We start from the raw sequence: 17,369 nt of genomic DNA on the forward strand, positions 1-17,369 counted from the left end.
ATGATCAAGTTAAAATCTTGAATTCGCCTCCGCTCCGATGTGAGACAATCTAGCTATTAAAATGTTTAGTGTTTATATATCCAAGAAAGTTTATATTCCATACTTCTTCAGCAACAATATATCGACATACTAGGCTTGGCATTGATTATCTGACTTTCACATTTAAATTTTGTGGATCTTACAATAAATCATTTCCAATGAAATTATAAATTAGGGTGTGTTTGGTATAAAGAAAAATGTAAAACCATTGTTCATCAATAATTATCCACTATTAATTTGACATACATGTTAAAGAAACAGTGAAACACTAAATTATGAGTGTAATTTTATCATATCACCCTTCGGATATAATTAACTCGATGTTTGGAGAAATGTATTGCTTAAAGACTATGATTAATAACTTAGAGTAAAATGGATAAAAATAGTAAATTATCTATTGATTTTTCAAACTAGACAAATATTACTCCCTTCATTCCTTTTTAGTCGCTCTATTTAAGTTGGACACAGTACTTAATAAACCCTTAACTCTTATAAAAGTAAAAGCAATTTTAGCAATATATCCTTGATTAAATTTTGTACCCATTTCAAATCAACAAATTATATTTAAATGAAGTGACATTTATGGGATTTTTTTTTTTAAAAAATCACATTCAATTTCAATTCGTATTTTCACTGCTCAGGTATATGAAAAGTTCTCTACTGTCATCAATTTCAATTCATATTTGTCATCAAGTTGGCATGGATTAATTAAATACATTAAAATAAATTCTTTAATGATCTTGATAATTTGAACAAGTGTACAGAAAGTTTTTAATCAGATTATTATTGAAAGATGAAAGGAGCAATTAAAAAGGAATGGAGGAGATATATTGTTGAACATCTAATTTTAGTATAGTGGACAAGTAAAAATGAACTAAGAAAATATTTCAGAAGTATTTATGTGTGATCTACTTGGTTTTACTTTTACTTGTACATCTTAGCATATCAAGAGAAAGACAATTTTTTTCCACTTCATTCCTAACATCAACTTCTCACTCCAAATTATTTTAAAGGCCATGAAAAATTATACGCCAATTAATATGAATATCAAGATAAAATATGCACTTCATTTATTATTTCTTAAGGAATCTGCAAATAAAAGAGAACGGAGAATGTAGCAAAATACTATGAGGGCGGGGGTGGGGGTTCAAGGGTGGGACGATTAAAGGTGCGGGTTGATTGTGGAGATCGAGGAGATAATGAACTTGAAAAATCACGTAAGAAAATAAAAGAGTAAGTTATTTTCTTATTTTTAAAGTAACTTATTTTTGTTTTTTGTATAATCAAAATACGAAAATTTTTTACAAAATATGTTTCTTCATACAAAACACACCCTAGTGGCATTTCCTATTTTACCAAGCAATTGAGACTATAGAAATGATTGTCAATTGACTATTTTGCAAATAAAATTGTATTATTGGGCTAACAATTTCAATTTTTAATAACGACATTTTTTTCAACAAAGAATATGAATTTCCAACTAACCTTGAGAGTTTAAATGATAAATATTTACTTGTAATCAGATTATTTCGCTACATAAAGAATAACCAATTTGAACAAGTCGTAAGAATTGAAATATTACACATAAAGTAACAAAAAATAAAGAACTTTTTTACATATCCGCTTAGTTAACTTAAAAATACATATTAGTTACTCGTAATTAAATAATAAATTTACGATTGAAAAACACACGTCTTGTATTTATCGATTAAGTTTTTTTTTTTTTTTTGTTGAACAGTTGTATGATAGTCCCCTCACTTTATTTTTCATTTGTTGGTACTTGGTGTTGGTGGTTCAATTGATGAAAATGAAAGCTGATAAGAAAAAGGAATGAAAGGTGTTAATGGACCATTATTTTTTGTAAAAATAAAAAAGTATCTAAAGAATATGATATATAGTCTTTTATAAATGACAATACTAATAATAATTCAATTTCTGTTAATTTTAATAATTGGCTGTTGAAAAGCCAAAAAGGTTGATTGGACACTTCTACTTTGGTGGAGCTTTTATAGCATGTGAATTTTTTGTTTTTATTCAGTATTTGAATCAAATGAAATGAATGACAGATGTATTTTTGTGATAGTAGATACATTAAATATAAGTTCAAAATCTAAATAGTAATCTAAAAAAAATAATATTTACGTAAATAAGTCGTGTGCAGTGTTGGGACAGCTCCACCCTTCACCAGAGTTCTCGAATTTGAGTCCCCCTAATGGGCCCTGCAACACACGATTCGGTTTAGTCGGGGCTCCACTGTGGGTATCAAACACCGGATGGAAAAAAAAAAAAAATAAAAATATATCTTTTTAAAACGATTTTGCTTGTACAATGTAATTTCGATAGTAATAGTTCATTCAAACTTCTCATTTTGACCCTTCTGGCAATGAAATTAAATCAAAACTAAATTTGCAAACTTAATTGATATGAATTGACTGCTATCTATTGGTTATCTAATCGTACGAACAATTAAAGAACTACTATATATTAATAATGCAGTTACCTTTATAGGTGAATAATTACTTACATAGAAAAAGTCTATTAATTAATTAGTTACGAGGATGAAGTGAGATATTGTATGACAAAAATGTTTGAAAACATATATATATATATATATATATATATAAAACATAGATGTTATAAACTTTTATTTTTTGTAATTGAAAAATAGGTATTATCCCGGAGTTTCAAAACTGATCAACATTCATCTTTAACTTTTAAACTACCACAAAACAATACGATAATAGCAAATTGAGTAACATTGATGAAGAAGAATCTGAAATTACAATAGTACCTTTTATAGAAGTAGAGGTTTTATAAACCAAAAAGGATACTAATTAATATTTTAGTAAATTTTTTCATATGTTCATTATTTTTATAGTACTTCTTTTTCCATAAAATTACAATAGCAAAATTAAGAGCCGACTTTTTTCTTTTAATTTTGGCGTAGAAAACCTTTTCCCCCTTTAGCTTAACCATAAATAGTTACCAATTTTTTTTGGTAGAAAACCTTCTTTTTCTCCATTTATACGACAATAGTAATCATTTTTTTAATCTATTAATTAATTGAAGAAAAAAGGTGAAAAAGACGATTTTGTCTATTGAATTTTTTTTAATGAAGGGCAAAAAGTTTAAATCACTCTTCTAAGCGTCTTCACACTTTTAATATATATATATATATATATATATATATATATTATAGATTATAGATATTAATTAATTGAAGAAAAAAGGTGAAAAAGACGATTTTGTTTATTGAATTTTTTTTTAATGAAGGGCAAAAAGTTCAAATCACTTTTCTAAAGGTCTTCACACTTTTAATAGATTATAGATTATTGATATAGATTATCATATGCATCTTTGATCCTTCATAAACAATTCACTTTTGAAAGATTCGATCAGATCAACACGAATATAACAACATTTTTGAGAATTTCGAACAGAATAGGCATTGTTTGGCATTGAAGGGAAAGGAAAAGTAAATAAGTTGAAATTTTTTTTTTTGGTTGAAGAGAAAATTTAAGGGAAAACAAAAAATCTTGTATCAATTTTTTTTTTTCTAGGGAATCAGACTGTCAAAATGAGCTTAGTTGGAAAATCATAGTATCTCTTTTTTACAATGACATATTCAGTGTATTTCCAAGCAGGATCTCGAAAGGATAAAATATATGTACATTCTTGATTAAAAATAAAAAATCATTTCGAAGCAGGTTGTAAAAAGAAATAGCGGAAGTGAAATGTCATGACAAAATACTATAAAAAAAATAAATTTATCAAAGCATTCTTCAAAAGAATAGAAGCCACAGAGAATAACATAGTAATCAAAGTACAAGAACCAACACCGAGTAACAAAATCAAAAGACATATAGGAAACTAAATAGGTAAAACTAGGACTACTAGAATAGAAAAAGGTTAGTAAGAATAGAAATTGTTCGATTTTTTGTATCGGAGAGATACGTCGAGTTGGGATGAGGGAATTCTTTCTATGCTTTTCTCAAATAATGAGAGTTAAGAGCGAAACTATCGCACCTAAGACGAAAGGCTCTGTTCGGCTCGATAGGTGGCAAGCTCAGAACAAGAGGATAAAGACAAGGGAAAGTTTAGTTATTAAGTTAAGGACAAGCGAGACAACAATCTATTACTCGTTAACCTTCTATTTTAATCCGTATCTTTCGTCATCCCATTTCTTAGGTCACATTCCTATTAATTGAATATGCATCATGTCCTATATAAATAATGTCTCTTTCTTATTTCTTTTTAATTCTTTTATGCAAAAACAAATACTCTTGAGTCCTACAGAGGATAATTTCCATTCATCCTTTTCTTTTTCTTTTCATTTTTTTTACTATTTATTAGTCAGTAAAAAATCTACCCAGCTCTCTTCATTTTTTTTGCACGCATGTTAAAAAATTATAAATAAAAAGATAATTTTATTAAAATTTAATTAATATTTTTTGATTTAGTAAAATAGACGACTGACATGAGACAACTATTTTTAACAAGATGACCAACTAATATGGAGCGAAAGAAGTAATTTATTTGTCATACTTTTTAAAAAAATATCTCTTTTTTCATTTTGAACAAACTCTTTAATTTCAACGTTCCACATAACGAGTTTAAGATAACATGATTAAAGAATATTTTGATACATTTGATATCTTTCAATTTGTAACCACAAAATTTAATTTTTTTTTTTGACCTTATATTCCGTGATCAAGTCAAAATAGGAGAACCAAATTGAAACGGAATAATATTATATAAAAACACGCTTTATTATGCCCCAAATAACGAAAAACAATGGGAAAAAGGTGCGAAAAATACAAATACTTTGACGAAATTTACAGTTATGCATCTTGAAATTTGCGGGGTGCTATGACACCCATAAACTATTTTTTACCATATTTAACTGACATATATTTGACACTTGAATCACTGCATGTATTTCACGCACATTGAATGCGTGAAAAAAAAGAAGTTTGATAAGGGGCAAATATATGACAATTAAATACGGTAAAAAATGGCGCACACTTTTCCCAATTAACAATAGAAGACACTTTATTTTTTGGGACCAACATGGTTGTTTTATTTCATATCTAGTGTTCATTAACTGTCACATCTTTGCAGCCTTAGTATGTCAGTCAAGATTCAGATTTTTCATTTTTTTTTTTTTACTCTTCATAAGGACTAGAAATATTTCTAGTACTGTATATACTCTTGAGTAGAATGTAAAAAAAATAAATTAAGTCTCTTGATAATCATTTAGAATAACATTAGTTGGTGAAGTTTGTCTCTCAAGTTATCTGTTAAAAAAAAAAAACAAGAGCATATAATGTTTTACTCATTTGAAGGGCTTCATGTTTTTTTTTTCCTTCCTTCTGTTTTCTTGAAGTTAACAGGTAATACTTCTCAAGACTATAAGCTTTCAAGATTCTTGATTAGTCTTTTTTGTTTTTTTCCTTTTAGTTGTGTGTATAAATGTCTGCATTATTACTCCATGAAGCTTTATTAGTTGTGCTGCTTAATGTAAAATAGTTGCAGCATTCAACTGTTTCAATTTAAGTGTCTTAGTTTGACTGCTCATGAAGTTTAAGACATAAACTTTGTGTCATCCTTTAAATGTTGTGGTCTTAAGCTTGACACGTAGGATGCTGAAATTGAAAAACTTACTAAATATGGACATACTAAAAAGGAAAGCAAGACACTTAAATTGAAACGAGCTGAGTATTACTTTTATTTTGAAGTGATTGATTATCTTGAAGGATAAGGATGGTGATACGTTGCACTAATGTGCACTGTATTTATCAAGATTCATCTTTTCTTGGATTGGATTTGGTGGTTGTGGTTTTGGGGGTGGTGGGGTAGGGGGTGTCTTTTTGCTTTTGTAACTTTTCTCCTCTAAATTTCTTGATTAGTGTTTGCATTTTCTTTAATGTTGGCTTATTGGAATTTCAGCTGAATTAGTGAAGAAGTGGCAACTTCCTATGTTCTGATGCAACTAGAGTGTTTCCAAGAAAGCTCAAAAGTGTAAATTTCTGAGTCTTTTTTAGTGCTTTTTGCTGATGGAAAACCATTTAGGACTCAAAAATTTTCTACTTTTGCTTGTTTTATTGCTCTCAATATGCTTATCTGAGCAACTCCAATCGTCACAAGCAAAGACACTATTAAGGATCCAAAATCTTCTGAACCATCCAAATGTTTTGAGTAGTTGGAACAATGACACTGATTTCTGTAGCACTGAGCCAAGTTCAACTGTTACTGTTGTTTGCTATGAGGGAAACATAACTCAGCTTCATATAATAGGGGAAAAGGGGGATTCTAAGTTACCAGAGAATTTCTCGATCGATTCGTTTGTCACTACTCTTGTTAAGCTTCCAAGTTTGAAGGTTGTAAGATTACTTTCTCTTGGTTTATGGGGACCAATGCCTAGTAAAGTTTCAAGACTTTCATCATTGGAGATACTTGATCTCAGTTCAAATTTCTTTCATAGTGACATACCTCGAGAAGTTTCATCGTTAACGAGCCTTCAAACTCTAATACTTGATGGAAATAAATTCACTGGAAGACTCCCAAATGCACTTGGTTCACTTGTAGTTTTGGCAGTCTTGAGTGTGATGAACAATTCTTTAGAAGGACATTTACCTGATACACTGGGAAATTTGCATAATCTTCGCGTACTTGGACTTTCGAGGAATAATTTTACTGGTGATGTGCCTGATCTTAGCGGTGTTGAAAACCTTCAAGTTCTAGAAGTGGAAGACAATTCTCTTGGACCGAAATTTCCACAAGTTAGCAGCAAAATCCAAAGGATTGCGCTGAGGAACAATAAGTTCGCTGCAGGCATTCCGGGGAAAGTTCAATCTTACCATCAGCTTGAACATATGGATATTTCTTCAAACAAATTTATGGGGCCATTTCCTCCGTATTTGCTATCTTTGCCATCGATCACTTATCTCAACGTTGCAGGAAACAAGTTAACGGGGATGCTTTTTGGAGATAATCAATGCAATGCCGGATTAGATTTTGTGGATCTATCAACTAACCTGTTGAGTGGAAGATTACCTAGTTGCCTTCTGACAGGTCCTAAGCACAGGGTCGTGCGTTTCTCTAACAACTGTTTATCAACTGGAGACAGAACTCAACATCCATTTTCTTTCTGTCGGAATGAGGCACTGGCTGTTGGTATCTTACCTCATCATAAACAAAAACTAGCTTCAAAAGTGGTTCTTTCTTTGATCATTTGTGGTAGCATCACTGGTGGAGTCGTGCTTGTTTGTGCGACTATTATCGTGTTCAGAAAATTTCTTGCAGAGATAGCTGCACCGAGAAAGACAACAAGATCAATAGTAGAAAATGCATCATATACGTATACATCAAAGTTATTCACAGATGCAAGTAAGATTCCTCTACTTCTTTCTGTATTCACTATCAATTAACTAGGCCCACGCTACGTTGATTGAAAAGGTAACATAGTGAATGCTCTTGCGGAAACTAATTTGCCACCTTGGTTTTCTTCTCCGTTTACAAGAATATGTTACTCGAGCAATGAAGCTGGGATCACTTAGCCTTCCATCTTATCGGACCTTTTCATCGGAAGAGCTTAAGGTGGCAACAAACAACTTTGATGCAGCAAGTTTTATAGGCAACAGTTCTGATGATGAGGTGCCTTTAAGAATCAGCATGTACCTTACTTTTCTTTCTTAACGTCATATTGAGATCCTTAAATGTCCGTTTCAGAATGTTTCATGGTATTATATCCTTCATTGTTTTGACACCAATCAATGAGTTAAGAGTCTTGCAGCCTATTTCACATATTCAGTTACCTTAGATTCTTAATCTATTATGTTAAACTATACCTTATCATGTTACTAGTCGATCATTTGAGTAGACGAGTGGATATCAAATAGGTATGACGTGATACTAGTTCTTCGCCGAGATCCAGCAGAGTTCATTTGTCTACTAGAAACAACTGCTGCTTAATTGGGTACACACACATATGTGATACTCCCATCTGAGCGAATGTAACAACTAGTACAGAAAACTACATATATTATATGACTGAGTTGGCAAAGTATGAAAGACAAAGGCTCATAAACTTACTGTATTTTTCGATTCAGATGTACAGAGGTCACCTGAAAGATGGTTCATACATTGCCATCAGATGCCTGAAAACAAAACGAAACTACAGCAGTCAAAATTTTATACATCATATCGAGTTGATGTCAAAACTCAGACATCAGCATCTAGTCAGCACTCTTGGACACTGCTTCGAGTGTTACTTGGATGATTCGAGTGCTAGCAGTATATTCCTCGTCTTTGAGTATGTACCACCAAATGGGACCCTAAGAAGCTGGATCTCTGGTAATTATTCAACAAGCATTTATACTTCTTATCGATTTCAGGTACGGAAATAATGTGCTTAGCTAATCAAGATAAGGACTTTGATGTTTGCTTTTTCGCGCCATCCTGTTTTGCAGATACACATGCTAAACGAAGACTAACGTGGACACAACGTATAGCAGCTGCTATAGGAGTTGCAAGGGGAATGCAATTTTTGCATACTGGAATTGTACCTGGTATATTTTCAAATAACATAAAGATAACAGACATCTTGTTGGATCAGAACTTTGTTGCCAAGATTTACAGCTATAATTTACCTGTTCTGGATGAGAATATAAAGGTAGGATAATGTACTCAACAAAGTTGGATATGTCATCTTTGACATACAAAAAAATAAGTTTATCCTGCAAATTTGACTGACACTACTATCTTTTCAAATTTGCAGGTTCAAAATTTATCTAGTGGTTCTAAGGAGTTGAAGAGTACAAGGTATGTCTAAACTGTTCTAATAGGACACCGTAAGGGATGGTTTTGAACTTCTGTCCCCGCTTAACAGAACTTTAAGAAAATGATCTTTGTTGCCAACTCGGCGCATAAGTTCTAGTCGTAGTGTGCACATAAGTTAGTTTTGCCTGTGAGACAGAAGATCGGGACATTTTAAAAAGTTGCAGATAGTGAATTATGAGTTTTCAGTTGTATAGACTTGTAAACAATTCCTCTCTACATCATCATCCGAGGTAGTGGTATGGACTGCGTACACTTTACCCTCACCAGACCGCACCTGGTGTGATTTCACTAGGTATGTTGTTGTTGTAGACTCGTAAACAGTTGAGCAATACAAACAACTTTTGCTATGAGGATTCTTTAGGATCAAAAGTTTAAGACCACCTCCTCTAAGTTGCGCGGACTCTTCACTTCCGATGCTGCACCCGTGTCGGATTCTCCAAAAATACACTAGTTTTGGCGAATCCGAAACGCACCCATTGACTTTTTTGAAGAGTCCGAGCAACATAGCATCTCTTACGAGGGTCGTTAATCTTGCAAACCAACTTGAATAAACAGCTAATATAGGTAATACCTCAATGGCATTAGACACGATTAAGTAATAGATCAGCTTTATATTTTGCTAATCCCTCAATGGTTGTAGGCATGGTTAACTAACATATTAGCTCAATATTTTGCAATTCACAGGGCTAATTCTGAAGAAAAGGTGGATGTATATGACTTTGGAGTAATATTATTGGAGATAATTAGTGGGAGGCAGATAAATAGCAAGAATGAAGTGACAGTTATACAAAATCAGGTATAACTTAAACCACTATATGAATAACTATACCTCAATGTAAAACAAGTTAGGATCGATTATATGAATCCTCAATGACAGTCTCAATCTTGACGCTTTTACTCTTCATACCATGTGCAGTTGCAAGAGAGCATAATGACTAATGCAGTATCAACAAGGAATGTGGTTGATCCAGCAATTAGAAATTCGTGCTCGGACGAGTCATTGAAGACAATGATAGGGATATGCTGCAGGTGTTTGTTACAAGATGCAGAAGATAGGCCCTCAGTTGAAGATGTAATATGGAATTTGCAGTTTGCTGCTCAAGTTGAGGATGCATGGAGAAGGGACTCTTCAAGTAGTGATGCCTCACCAATCTCACACATCTACAACCTCAAACCCAACTTGTCGCGCAAAAGCAATAGCCCCGGTAGAGGAGGAGAGTTGTAGTATGCTGGCAACCAGCGTAAAACTTGCTAATGAAGACATGGGAATTCATATGACCGATCTTAACCTGTTTGGGACTGAAAGCATACATTGATCCGTCCATGCCTGCTTGCAGATATCTCTAGGCCATGTGAAAGTGAAAAGAATACAATTTTCTGTATAGACAAACTTGACAATACTTGAGTTTTCATCAAGTTCCAATCAAGTTTTTGAACTAGTTTTCGACTCATTCATCACAGATAATCGAAATGGCTCATCCCTTCTATCCTTTTATGTCAGAAAAGAATAGAAGGCTGTGCTACTATTTTTAATAGTGGATTTTAAGTTATATACACTCTAAACATTTGCATCCAGTCCCCGCATTAGGGCTCCGACTAATCCAGATTCGTGCTCGACAAACACGTAACATATGATGCCCGCACTGGACACATTTCACTGTAACTAATCAAACCAAATGCAAAAAAACAATTTATGTAGCAATGATTTTCTTTGCAGAATTTTTACAAAAAGGTAAGTTTTCATAAAACCATCTTCCTACCAAACAGATGCCATAGCAATTTCCTTGTGTATATACCAACCCAACCAGAGAGCATACAGAGTGAGCAGTCAACTAGTACAACTTAATAGAGTACCGAGATATTACAAGAGAGACATATATTGCAGAAACCTATATTAGAAGTGGACGATAATAAGCCAAAAATAAAAGAATGAAAAGATGGATTTTTTCGGACAGTAGAAACAGAATATCTATTCGTTTGCAGGAGCTGTTTCCATTTTCTGAACTGGAGGAGCTGTAACTACCACTAAGCTAAGATCAGATGAGTTTGAATCTGAAGATCTTTCACGGATCTCTCGGTACTCCTGGCATATGGCACACAAGTGGCAGAAAAAGTGTGTCGCAAAGTCTCCACACGGAGCTTCCTGCATATATATCAGGGCATTTAAAATTGTTAATTGCAGACGAACTGATGGAAGCAGTTTGCATCTTTCTGTTATAAGGTAAAAGTGGTCCCCTTCTTCAGGCTTGGAACCATATCATATACTCTATTATAAAACAGAGGAAGGGGCCGGGCAAGGGAGCTAAGGAAGAGAGGAAGGTGAAGAATTCACCGTAAAGAAAGAAAATGCAATGGAGGTTAACTGGTTATAAACTGCTGCGAACTCATTTAATAACACATTAAAATTTCCAACTCGGACAATTTCTCAATGTAAACTAAACAGAACAACTAACTGCGGTCAGTGCTCTTTCTACATGGAGTCCTAATTTTTTTGATTTCAAGTTGTTGATTGTTTATCTAACTGAAGCCCACCATTACTAGTTCAAATAATGTATAAATTATAATCTTCTATCCTATGAGACAATCACACATTGTAATTTTTTAATCTTTTACAGCTTCTATGGGTAACATCTGATAAAAGAATGTATGTGAAATTCTAAGACATTTCTGCTTGATTTTTCTTCTTAGTGTAAAGGTCAAATTCAAACTACCATAATAAAGTCTTAATATAGCCATCAATATCAATATAATTTACCATAACTGAAGCAAATTTTCATTTCTTTAAGAGTATAATTTCTTTTCTTTGATTAGTATCATTTTATTATTGTAACTGCAGTCTAATGCCCTCCTTGCAACAATAAAGAGACCTGTGCATTGACGTAAAATAACATACTAAAAAGGTGTGCACATCAGACTAGTCTCCCATGCATAAGCCATGTTGAGGTGTGGGACGGGGTTAATTACTTGAAAAAAAGGGATACAACTATGATAACATGAAGCAATCTAACTTCACTCATTTTTCCAAATATGTCTTTCTACTTGAAACAATAGACTAGAGCTATTGATAATCTGCTAAACCATATTCTCATCCATGTGCACTATAAGTAACAAAACAACAGAAGTGGCTACCTGAAGATTGTACTTTGATCTCAATGTCTTTCGATAGCCGCAGGCATAACATGCAACAAAGCACCCAGGCAGACCCAGAAGAATGCCTTCGGTTAAGAAGCAGCAAATTGTGTTGAAAAGCGCCCACAAAATAAAGTGAGTTGTACATGATCCCATCAAGGTTCCCGACCCCAAGAAGTCCGCATTTTTTCCAAACAGATAGCAAGGGCAAAGAAGTCCAATAAAGCCTGCACTCAAAATTTGCAATTAGCACGAGCTCAAGGTTGTCAACCAACATCTAGTGTCATTCCTACGGTATGACAGAAGAGCCATTGCTTAGAAACAGGTGTTGAAATTTTAAATCCGAAGACACATAATTAACCCTCAAAAGAGAAGTTCCACGATCACACATCCATCTTATTATATGTTCAGAAAGGAATGATCGATCTAGGCCCATCGGCACTGCTGAAACCAATTTCTGGAAGTTCCGGCAGTTGCATTACTACTTCATGAAAATGACACACAGTCAGACCACAAGGGGGGACAAATAGCAAATAATCTGGTGAACGCAGAGTTTTATCATGTTTTCCATCTAATACGATAAGAGGATAATTAATCATGAATCTTATTTTACTACCCAAAAATGCACCTTTCATTCACTTTTTTCCCTTCTCATAAAGCAAGATCAAAGGGCAGAGAGTAGCGTACAGCTCTGTGGATCATCAAAACAAGCACAGATTCCAGAACTCCATGGAGCATGGTCATCTTTTTTGATCTGTTGATTTTCTTCTGCGGTAGAAACTCGTGGTACTTCTGCATCTGACTGATCCAGAGGAATATATGGTGGAGGTGCATAATTCTTCTGCACCATTATTAGTTAGGTGTAAACAGCAACCTGCAGCACAAATTCAAGAGAAAGCAAAAACATCAATTAAGAACAAGCGAGTTACGCATAAACATCCATTCAGTTCGCTGATTACATGAAGCCATCAAGGACAGTTACTTTCTGATGAAGCTTAAATCATCCGGCGTCGATTTTTTTAAAAAAAAAAAGAAAAAAAAGAAAAAATAAAGAACACCACACACACACACAAAAAAAAAACAGATATTGCCAGGAAAGATAAAAAGAAAGATGCTTAAAATTATGAAATCAATTCTAAGATGTGAAACTGGAAAGTGTCTACCAACAAAATTTAGCAATGTGTAGATTGACCACATTGCAGGTTGGCTCCACTAGGGATGACAATATTTTATCATGTAATGCTTACAATTAAGTAATCTGCAACTTTCAATTATGGGTGTTCCTTAGAAAAGGTTGCACCCAATTTGTGCACTTCTTTTTTTTAAAACCTAGTAAATACAAAAGGAAGCTTTCGTAGTGCTTGTTTTAAAATGTGAAAATTCTGAAATCCAAAGGTGTATCCTATCATCAGTGGAATTGGAAGGAAGATCATAAGAGATGAGGGTTTGAATCCTAACAAAGACAAAACAACTAGCTGTTTTTTTCCATGTACTCAAGTTGTATGGGCAAATAACAATACTTGTGCTGGTAGGAGGATGTAGATAGTAGAATATTCACGGCACATACAAGCAAGCAGGCCCTGAACAACCACTGTTATAAAAATAAAAGCGAAAAATCTTTCACATGTGGAAAGCATCTGTTATGAAATTAAAACACTCACTCTGGGACATTCATTACTTGCCACTTATTTTTTGGAGATGATATGCATGTTTTTGAGGGATGCAACACGAGGATTTCGTAAGGTGTCATCTATCCCAGTACTACTCTAAACCAAGCATGCTTAACTTAGGAGTTCCGATGTTACTGGCCAACATATTTGCGTTATATCACACTGGACATTATATTAAAAATAGCAACAATCTTCTATTTGACGGAAACGATTTGAACCAGATCAAAGACGTAAGTATGTCATAGTCAAACCGGGTGGACCTAATCAGCAAGTGCTGACACTCAAGTGAAATCATCATCAACCATCATTTCATTTAAGTTCAAATTCTTCAGCAGATAGGCTGTGTTATAAAGTAATGACCAAATACAACAACCACATCTAATCCCAAACAAGTAGGGCTCTCCACTATATGAATCCTCACAGACAATATTATTTATCCCAGTTAAACTCATCTTATGCGGGAAAAACGAAAGGTATGCGAGAGAATGATGTTATGCTCTTCAAAAAGAAAGTTTTAAAAGCTGATCGGTAATTTCCTTCTATTCTATTTACCCCTTGCAGCTACCAATAAGTCAGCAGACTCTTCCTGGATTATACAAACGTGTGCAAATTAAAGCATTCTCTCGTATCACTAAAAATACTAGTTGATTAAAGATTTAAGTTGATATTTAGAAATATTAACTACTATTAGCTATGCAGTTTTTCCTTGTAAACGTGGTGTCCACGCCAACTTGCATGCACCTCAACAATTTCACCAAACACCTACTACCTCCAATCAACACAATTACTGGATAACTCTATCCTCTAGAGCTTGGACATATGAGGAAATCACCTAATATTTTTGCGGTTCTCAACCCTTTCATTGATCAATACACCCTTGGTGCAACTATTCAGATCTTTTCATCGGTAACTATTACCCATTTAGATATTAACTATTTGTTGCTGAAGAAAATTATAAGCGCTCTAACATACTGCATTAACTCCAAAGACTAGTGTGGATAGAATGGTTTGAATCAAAGGGGTGGATATTCCAAAGCAAATCAACAAGTAGTTTGAGAACTATGAGGTCTTAGGTTCAAATTCCAGTAGAGACAAAAACACTACTCCTTTCGTCTCAAAATAAGTGTCACCTTAAGCAAAAATCACATCTACTAAGAAATCAATAAATACAATGTTTAATTTACTAAATTACCCCTAATTAATATATGTTACCAGCAAATTGAACACTACTTCCTCTGTCGCATTTTAGTGGTCACTTTACTATAACTACATGTCTCAAATTACTTGTCCATTAACTAAATCAAGACACAACTAATTAATATTTTTTCATTTTATCCTATATTAATATTTTTTGGAAGCCTAAAAAAATTAATGTGAGTATATTTTCCACAAATGATCTTGATATCCCTCAATATAAATTAGTAAAAATAACCATCTTACTTATGATTTTGTACGTACCGTGTAAAATGGAAAGTGCCCGACTAAAATGAGACGGAGGGAGTAATAAGAAACAACAACGACAACAACATACCCAGTGTATTCCCACAAAGTGGGGTCTGGGGAGGGTAAAGTGTATTCAATCCATACCACTACCACAGATGAAGTAGAGAGAGGTTGTTTTCGATAGACCCCGACTCATGACAAATAACAATATAACAAACTAGAAAACATAAAAATAAACAACAAAATGATGTAATACACCACTAAATAATAAAAGAAAAAAGACACCACCGAGTAATACTATCAACTATCTATCCGAAATCTCAAACATTACCAAAACACCACAAATAAGAAACTACAAGACACATGTATCGATAAACAAAGCACTCCACCCTACTAGTAAGGACGCACTCCGACCCACTTAACCTCTACCCTAATCCGCATCTGTCACACCTTCCTATCAAGGGTCATATCATGTCATGCCGAATCACTTCCCTTCGATGTTTCTTCGGCCTACCTCTACCCCATCTAAAACTGTCCATAGCGAGTCTCTCACACCTCCGAACTGGGGCATCCATGCGCCGCGTCATCACATGCCCAAACCATCTCAACCTCACTTTCCGCATCTTGTAATAAGAAAATGGAGAATAAAGGTATAGTTGGAAAAACATTACTATTTATTGTCTTGGATTCCTAATGTGACACTAATATTTTGACAAATATTTTTTGCTTAGGTGACACTTATTTTGGGACGAGGGAGTAAATAACTTCTTCGCATTTGTTCTAGCCATACATAGTTACATAATACTTGTTGCCACTAGGAGGTGCAATAAATCACATAGAATTACTCAACATGCGTAAAAGCTAGCACAAACACCACGATTTGTGCTAACCCTCAGGGGTTGGCCTGGTGGTAATTGGCTTGAGCTTTGGGGTGCTCCCTTTCAAGGTCCCCAAGTTCGATACCCGCTGGGTGCAAACAATTTCTGAGTGCCATCGGACTGGGTGAAACCCTGAATTACCCATGGTGCACTTGCGGGAGACTCCTTGCTGAGGGCCTGTGCACCCCCGAAATTAGTCAGGGCTCGAAGAGTCTCGGACACCCGGTGCAAGTTTAAAAAAAAAACAAAAAAAACACCAGGATTTGTGCTGTATGGATAATAATTATGATTTGGTAAATGATTTGTAATTCATGACGCTATATTTTGCTACTCTCTCCATCCCCTCTCATTTTAGTTGGTCATCTTACTAAAAATAAGTATCCCATATTAGTCGATCACCTACTAACTCAGGATAGAATTAATTAATTTTTCCCATTTTACCTCTACAATTAATAGTATACATTAAATGTAAACAATTACAATTACAATATTCATTCATACGCTCAATGAATATCATTAATATGGGCAAAGGGTAAAAATTGATTAGCATTATTCCAATGCAATATTACTCGGATCTCAATTTTTCTTTTTTTTTTTTGCTCGTTAAGAGAAAGGAAAAAAGGCAAAGAGAAGGGAACTTACAGCTCGATGTCGCCGGAGAAAGAGATCGACGAGGATTTCGCCGGGAAAATAGATCGCCGGGAAATGAACTTCACCGACAAACAAATCAATGAATAGTTTCCAAATGACGCCAGAGAACCGAGAATTTTAAATAAAATGAATTTTCAGTTTCTAAAAAAATAAAAAGTGAAAACTTGCACCCTCACGGGTTATAATATTTTTTTTTTTCGAGAGTTTTTTTTTTTTTTTTTTTTTTAATAATCGAGGTCCGAATCAACTTGCGTGAATTTTCAATTTTAGTAAAAAAAAAAAGTAAAAACTTTGTACTCTTTTGATTTTATATTTTATTTTTTGAGAGTTAACTTCTTTTTTTTTTTTGACAACTGTGGTGTTCGGTCCAATTTGAGCGTACTTCGGCTAATTCCACAAAATCCCAACTAGTTTTATGGTATATCAATCACAACAGATGGGAAGAAATTACCCAGTGTATATCGTCTTTGTTGAGAATTGATTCTGAGAGTTGATTTGATTAATTTTTAAAATTAAAATTTATATCGTTTAACTCTAAAAATAAAAAAATATGATAAGTAAAAAAGGAACCACGAGGTAAAAGGTAAGTTATATATGATTGATTGAAAATAAGTGTTTCAATTTGTATTCTATTTTTTTATAACAGTTGAAAGAAATTCAAATATTTATTTCATTATTATTACATATTGCACATTATATATTTCATTTGTATTATCTT

General features: G+C 33.7%; 2 protein-coding genes across 2 annotated transcripts; one reads left to right on the plus strand and one right to left on the minus strand.

Moving 5' to 3' along the window:
- Positions 1–5,190: 5,190 nt before the first annotated feature.
- On the plus strand, positions 5,191–10,319 carry LOC107854590 (probable inactive leucine-rich repeat receptor-like protein kinase At3g03770). The gene is made up of 8 exons (XM_047397367.1): positions 5,191–5,432; positions 5,989–7,428; positions 7,562–7,695; positions 8,151–8,394; positions 8,511–8,713; positions 8,819–8,862; positions 9,565–9,676; positions 9,797–10,319. The coding sequence occupies exons 2-8, from the start codon at positions 6,096–6,098 to the stop codon at positions 10,103–10,105; spliced, it is 2,379 nt and encodes a 792-aa protein (XP_047253323.1). The 5' UTR covers positions 5,191–5,432; positions 5,989–6,095; the 3' UTR covers positions 10,106–10,319.
- Positions 10,320–10,546: 227 nt separating this feature from the next.
- Positions 10,547–16,809, minus strand: LOC107854574 (protein PLANT CADMIUM RESISTANCE 10). The gene is made up of 4 exons (XM_016699588.2): positions 16,643–16,809; positions 12,697–12,883; positions 12,010–12,236; positions 10,547–11,023 (listed from the first exon to the last, which is right to left on the minus strand). The coding sequence occupies exons 2-4, from the start codon at positions 12,857–12,859 to the stop codon at positions 10,850–10,852; spliced, it is 564 nt and encodes a 187-aa protein (XP_016555074.2). The 5' UTR covers positions 12,860–12,883; positions 16,643–16,809; the 3' UTR covers positions 10,547–10,849.
- Between the last annotated feature and the right edge of the window lie 560 nt (positions 16,810–17,369).

Source organism: Capsicum annuum, chromosome 10, assembly GCF_002878395.1.
Source record: "Capsicum annuum cultivar UCD-10X-F1 chromosome 10, UCD10Xv1.1, whole genome shotgun sequence".
Lineage (NCBI taxonomy): Eukaryota > Viridiplantae > Streptophyta > Magnoliopsida > Solanales > Solanaceae > Capsicum > Capsicum annuum.

What these genes read in the sequence shown, in the direction of transcription:
- LOC107854590 (XM_047397367.1), top strand. Translation starts at nt 6,096, where the DNA reads ATGGAAAACCATTTAGGACTCAAAAATTTTCTACTTTTGCTTGTTTTA. An exon ending in TTCTGGATGAGAATATAAAG is followed by an intron (nt 8,714 to 8,818) that starts GTAGGATAATGT and finishes TCAAATTTGCAG; the next exon opens with GTTCAAAATTTATCTAGTGG. An exon ending in TGACAGTTATACAAAATCAG is followed by an intron (nt 9,677 to 9,796) that starts GTATAACTTAAA and finishes TACCATGTGCAG; the next exon opens with TTGCAAGAGAGCATAATGAC.
- LOC107854574 (XM_016699588.2), bottom strand. Translation starts at nt 12,859, where the DNA reads ATGGTGCAGAAGAATTATGCACCTCCACCATATATTCCTCTGGATCAG. An exon ending in TTTTGATGATCCACAGAGCT is followed by an intron (nt 12,237 to 12,696) that starts GTACGCTACTCT and finishes TTTTGAGTGCAG; the next exon opens with GCTTTATTGGACTTCTTTGC. An exon ending in GATCAAAGTACAATCTTCAG is followed by an intron (nt 11,024 to 12,009) that starts GTAGCCACTTCT and finishes ATATATATGCAG; the next exon opens with GAAGCTCCGTGTGGAGACTT.